The sequence below is a fragment of the Sceloporus undulatus genome, chromosome 4 (genome assembly GCF_019175285.1).
Source record: "Sceloporus undulatus isolate JIND9_A2432 ecotype Alabama chromosome 4, SceUnd_v1.1, whole genome shotgun sequence".
Lineage (NCBI taxonomy): Eukaryota > Metazoa > Chordata > Lepidosauria > Squamata > Phrynosomatidae > Sceloporus > Sceloporus undulatus.
Genome location: NC_056525.1, coordinates 135,366,925 through 135,373,504, shown reverse-complemented (window position 1 = coordinate 135,373,504; position 6,580 = coordinate 135,366,925). Strand labels below are relative to the sequence as shown.

The 6,580-nt window shown below is 41.2% G+C and overlaps 1 protein-coding gene across 1 annotated transcript in view; it reads right to left on the bottom strand.

Moving 5' to 3' along the window:
- Window positions 1-3,637: 3,637 nt before the first annotated feature.
- The window catches only part of LOC121929056 (protocadherin beta-16-like), a 24,206-nt gene continuing 21,263 nt past the window's right edge, over window positions 3,638-6,580 (bottom strand). The window contains exon 2 of the mRNA XM_042464375.1: window positions 3,638-4,207. Coding sequence (XP_042320309.1) covers window positions 3,638-4,207 — 570 coding nt within the window. The remainder of the gene's footprint in view (window positions 4,208-6,580) is intronic.

Below are 6,580 nucleotides of genomic sequence, written 5' to 3'. Positions count from 1 at the left end.
AGATAGATAGATAGATAGATAGATAGATAGATAGATAGATAGATAGATAGACTTTTCTGTTTTCAATAAAATTCTCCTTTTGAAATAATTCTTGATGAATATAGTAACTATTCCAATACTGCATTTTATTAACTATTTGTGTTTTCCACATATTGTTGGAGTGCATGAAGCTTCAAGCTTCATGATAATAGTTGCTGTTTTCTAATATACTGTAGTCAGAGAGAGAGAGAGAGAGTTTTCTGTTTTCAATAAAATTCTCCTGTTGAAATACAGTCACCACTCCACATTCACGGGGGTTAAAAAAGTGCAAAAACCACATATACATTAGCTGTCCCCCCAACATAAAAGATAAAGATTCCTCTCCCATGAAGGGCACCATCTATAACTCTCATTACAATCTTGAAACACAAAATCTCCCCCAAATTTCCAAAGTGTTTCCAAACAAAAAAAGCAACCACTTCATTTATATACTGCTTCATACCAAACTAGCAGTATCTGAGCAGTCTACAACTGTAAGCTAATTGCCCTCAACAATCTGGGTACTCATTTTAGCGATCTCAAAAGGATGCAAGCCTGAGTCAAGCTTTGAGCCTTTTTGCTGATATTGAACTCGCAACCTTATGGTTTTGAGTCAGTGGCTGCAGTACAGGCATTTAAACCACTGCGCCACCAGGGCTCTACTTTTCACTTTCAATCTGAAGTTAGCAGCTACTGCTGCAAAAGATCCACCTTCTCTCCTCCACCACCTCCCTCCCAGCCAGACAATAGCAACATTGTATCTTTCCAATATTGACAAACTTTATATTCCTCTTATTTCCAAATATTTCCACTCTGAATCCAATGTTTGCAGCCATCACTACAAAGGGAAGGTACGGTGTTGCTTTTGTCTGCCTGGGACGAAGGGGGAGAAGAGGAGGAGGAGGAGGGGAGAGAAGCTGGATCCTCCTGGGGGTGCCTGTAACATCAGATTCAAAGGGAAAGTCTTTGGAACTGAAGAGGAGACAAAGTTTGCAAAACAGGGGAATGTACAGTGTTGGTTTGGGCTGGGTGGGAGGAAGGGTGAGGAGGAAAGAGAGTGAAAAGGGGCAGAGCTAGAGCACAGCATCTGCACGCTGGATGCCCTAGTCTCACTCCCAGGTTGTCATTTTGGCACACACTGGTCGACGTGGCACACGTCATCATAAAGCCCCTCTGGAGCTGCATCCACATGATGCAGCACCGAAGGGGCATTATAAAGCCATGCCGCCATGGCTATGGTGCCCCTTGGAGGGCGCAGAAAGGAGTCACTTTTTGCGGCTCCTTTTTGCGTTCTCCAGAGGCTGGATCAGGGCTGCAACATGAGGTTGCCGCAGCCCCAATCCAGCCAGGAAAGGGGTAGCTGCTGACTGCCCCTTTCAGGTGGTCTGTATAGCCCTATACTTACTGAGACCAATATGGAAAGATCCACTATTCTCTAAGTTCAATGATCCCATAAAGAAATGCATACTCAGGGAGTCCGTGAGTTCACACCTAGGTCTTCAGAGCATATCTTCCAACACTGCAGTATAGAGAGGCAGGATAATCCATATGTGTGAATTCACTGATGATCATTCAAAGAACCATAACTACAGATAAGCCACCTGTTTTTCTTGTTTCTCCTTTGGCTGAATTTCTTGGGCTTACCTGGAACACTTTTATAACCTTTCAAATCCCCTGGCAGGAACAGCATCAAGATCCAAAGAAACAATGTTTAAATGGAACACACCAATTTTATTACTAAGAAAGAACACAAAACGCCTGGATATTTTCATTCCTTTAGGGTCCTCCAGAAGCCTTTTTACTTATTTTGAAATATTGGCAAATTTAAAAGTACAAGTAGTTCCAGTGCGTCTCAATTTGTTCATAAATTATATATAGTCAGAACAGAAGCAGCCAAGTTTGCGAAGGACAGAAAATTTATGGTGATAAGAATAAATACAAATTGTAAAAAGCTCCAAAAAGATCTTACCAGTTGGGGGAATAGGCACTATAATGGCCAGTGAGGGTCAATGTAAAGGAGTGTAATAGTGATGAATACTAGCCTGCAAAATTACAGCAATCTGTAGATGCCAATGGGATCTTGAATTGGCAGAGACTGAGAAATAAAGAGTTCTTGAGAATGTAGTGCCTAGTTCAATGAAATTGTTGACTTAATAAAGTGGTCCATGAAGTTAAAAGGGGATACTGTGCAGCACTGGTGCCTACTCACTAATAAAAGGTTTCCCATTTGCCATGGTTGTCCAGTTATGTCCAGCTGTAGGTGGCAGTGCTCATCTCCGTTACCAAGCTGAGGGAGCCAGCATTATCAATGCTCCATGGTTATGTGGCCAGCATGACTGAACGCCAAGATGGACATAACACTGTTACCTTCCCACCAAAGTGGTACCTATTTATCTACTTGCACTTTTACATGCTTTCAAACTGCTAGGTTGGCAGAAGCTGGAAGTAGTGATGGGAACTCACGCGATCACTTGGCACTTAGGTCTCGAACAGCCAATCTGCCAACCTTGTGGCCATCAGAGTCAGTGCCTTAACAGCTGAGCCAAATGCCTCCTTAAATAAAAGGTCTTTACCTGTTGGCAGAAAGACAGGAAAGAAGAGGCCAATCTGACCTCCCAGAGAAGGTATTTCCACAACCTGGGAGCAGCCATCAAGAAGGCTCTCTGTCTTGTACCCTCACTAAACCTGCCCAGTATAGAAGGGTGACCATCAAGGGAGTTATACAAGGTTTTCAACTAAACACAACTTCACGCAAAGGGAACTTCTGTGACACAAAATGGACCAAATACTTGACCAGAATACTTCATGCCATGACTAAGTGATGGTAGCGTCAAACACATGGAAAACTATACTTACTAAAGTTGTGGGAGCTTCAGGTTCAACATGAATCAATTTCTGCAGTACAGTATAAGGAGTCAGGCACTCTAGAAACAGTTTTTCTGATCAAGATTACCAAAAGGCAAGGGATTGTTTGACTCAACAATGTACTTTTGGTTATTACTCAGATGGCTGAGCTGTTGTTTTAGACAGATGTTAAAACAGAGTTGGCATACACTAATGGGGGGGGGGGGGCAGTGATGTTTCTGTGAGGATAGAAGTACTAAGTTGATGTAGAATGGAAATTTACTTCCAGAACCAAGAACAAATGAATGGTGGATGAACACGTGCATGTATCTGGTATTTAAATGAACTAATTAAAAAAAATAATAACTTAGCATTCATATTAAATCACCAAACAATATAAGGAAAAAATATGAAGAAACAACTGTTAGATGTGTTTGACCCAATTCAATATTCCTTTCATGCAGTGGAGTTAAAATGTAAGTATTAATACAGAGAAGAAACAAATACGGTCAGCCCTCTGTATCCATGGATGCTGCATCCACAGATCCCACCACCTATGGCATGTAATAATAATAATGATAACTCATTTTATATAGGTGACTCCACTGCACTGTAAATAATATCACTTGGTCATCTGTGAATTTTGGTATCCACAGGTGATCCTGGAACCAAATCACAGTGGATAACAAGGGCCCACTGTATCTATTGTGCCTGGTGACCAAGGAAAAGGCACATCTAATAGACTGGTTATCTATCACATGGAACATCATATATATTATCTCACCTGCTCCTTTGATTGATTATCTTCCACGGAATCTGATAGGTCTTGAGAACCAGGAGAGGTCTTGTGGATTATAGGGATATTTGGATCCGCCACAGAAAAAACAGGAATGAGAGGCCGAAGGAATCTGAAGTCACTGCTTAAAGAGCCACCAGTTAAGCAAACATCATACTGATAATTCCTGGAAAGTGACCCACTCTGAGAATCGGTACAGTTCTCTGGGATGTCAGGCCTGGAAGGGGGAAAGTGAGGAGCAGGACCAATAAAAGTACCCCCAAGGTCTTTCTTGCAAGATTTGATAACAACAAAGGAAATGATGCAAAGCAGAAACACAGAAGACACGGATGCCAGGCAAATTACCAAATACATGGTCAAGGTGCCCTCATCTTCATGGTCCTGTTGACGCACATCCACCACCTTCAGATAAGGATCAGAAAAGCCATCCACTGGAAGTACATTGAGAGTTGCAGTGCTGGTCTGAGGTGGGACACCGTTGTCTCTGACAGCAATAATAAGCCTCTGTTTGCTTGTGTCTCGCTCAGTCAGTGGTCTCCTGGTTTTCACCTCTCCATTCTGGGCTCCTATGCTGAAAAGGCCACCACATTGGTCTTAGAGACCCTTGTCCTCTTTAGGCTTATCAAACAGGCCAGAGAGGAACTGGATGAATGGATAAATCAATGCCTCCCTACACAGGCAGAGTTCCATATTGCCTAAAGGAGGCGATGTGAGGCCTTTTGGTGTAAAGAAGTTCATATTGAATCCAACAATAATGGATAATGATGGGCCAGTGGCCAACTACCATGTTTGGGTCAAGGGTATTAGAATGTGGTGGTAGATTCCAAACTCCAGGGGTTTCCTGGATGAACTGGATTATCTAGATTCATTATCAATCTGGTTTCCAGGCTTGGCTATGGAAGAGAGACACCATTGGTCATCTTGGTGATGACCTACACAGAGAACTGGACAGGAGGAGCGTCTCTCTTTGTTGGTTCGACTGGATCTCTCAAGTGGCTTTGATCCCATCAATTAATGGTATCCTTCTGGACAACTCTCTGAGATGTACTTGGAGAGACTGTTGTACGGTGGCTCTGTGCTTTTCATGGAGAGGTGAAACTCAGAAGGAGTTTAGGTATCCATGGATATCCTGGAACCAAACTCCAGCAGAATACTAAGGGCCCACTAATAACATTTACGTGTTAGGTCAACTAGGTGAACAGTTGACAGTGGACCCTTATTAGACACTAGGGTTTATTTCCAGGATCCCCTCCGGGGATAACAAAATCGTGGATGTTCAAGTCTCATTAAATATAATGACATAGCAAAATGGGTGTCCCTGATAAAAAATGGAAAATCAAGGGTTGGATATGTGAAATTTTAATACTTTTTTGAACATTGACAAACCATAATGCTTGAATCCATAATTAAAAAATCTGGTAGAATAAGGCCGACTGTGCGCATGTGTGGATTAATAAGGTTGATCTTTTTGCATAAAAAAGAAATATGAAACGTTTGGCTGCTTTCCTTAGTAAGGGTTCAGTATTTATTTATTGAGTATCCTAAATGTGGACAAGTCACTAGGTTGGACGTCATTTTCCAAGCCATGCGGTTCAGGCTGCTATAGGGGAAGGGCTGCTGTGGAAGGAATGGCGATAAAATGGAGGAGTAAAGCGATGGTTAACCATCGTTAGAATCAGTTAAAGGCAGGCAAGAGTCCCTTGGCAGAATTCAGATTCCATTGAAGGGGTAATAAAAAGTTCTGATGCTAAAGAGGCAGAAAGAAACAGTTTATTGTAGAAGCGTTCAAGTGAAAATAAACTGAATAGGAAAATTGTGCACTGTTGATGTATTGTAACTATTGTAACCATACCATCTAAAAACTTCTTAAATAAAGCTGCATGCTTGTAATAGAAGTTAATGTTCGTTTGTTTCAGAAAAGCTTGCCGATGCAATGAATTCATAACAGAAAACACAGAAGAAAGCTAAACCACAATACAGTTTTTAAAACTATCAAAGGAGACCTGGTGACCCTAGCCTTAGTCATTTAAGGAAAGCATATTAAGGGTAATTTGGGCAATCCCATTCACGAAGAGTCGTTTGGATGTTCCTGAAGTAAAAGGTTGCCTTGAGACTTTGAGAAGAAGCTTTGTGAAACCCACAATGCTCCTATCACAGGATTGAAGGAGGTGTACAACATTTTAAAAACAGAAGACAATTTTTAAACATCTTAATTGCTAACTTTAAAACACAATTAAAACGAAACTTTGATTTAAAATACATTTAAATATATTAAATTAAAAACAGCATCAAAACACTTAAGGTATGATAAAATAATAACAGTTAACAGCCCCAAATTAAAGTGCATGGTAGCAACAGACGTAAAAACCAATGCCACCTAAAATAAAAGGGTCCTTTACGTGTCGAGAGAAAGGCATCAGGAACAGGGCCAAAGCGACCTCCAACAGGGAAAGGAGTTCCACAACCTGGGAGTATAAACAGAAGGCACACTCTCTCATATACCCACCAAATGTGTCCAAGATGCTGCTGGAACCAAAAAATTTCCCCCCCCTCATGCAAGTTTATACAAATTAACACACAGCAACACAAAAGGAACATTTTTGGACCAAAAGTGGGTCCAATACTTCAGTGGAATACTTCAGGTGACAATTAATAGATGGTAGCAGCAACACATAAATAATCTACTTAGGCGAAGCTGTTGGTCGTTTCGTGTTCTGCATAGCCATTTATGGGCAGTATAATACTTGACCAGAATACTTCTGCCAGGCCTAAGTGATAGTAGTTTTCATCAAACACCTAAAAAAACTCTGCGTCCTAATCTCCAAAAGTTTCAGTTCACATGATCACTTTCTGCAGTATAAGGAGTCAGGCATCCTAAAAAAATCTAGATCAAGACAGGTGCTTGAATCACAATGACCACTG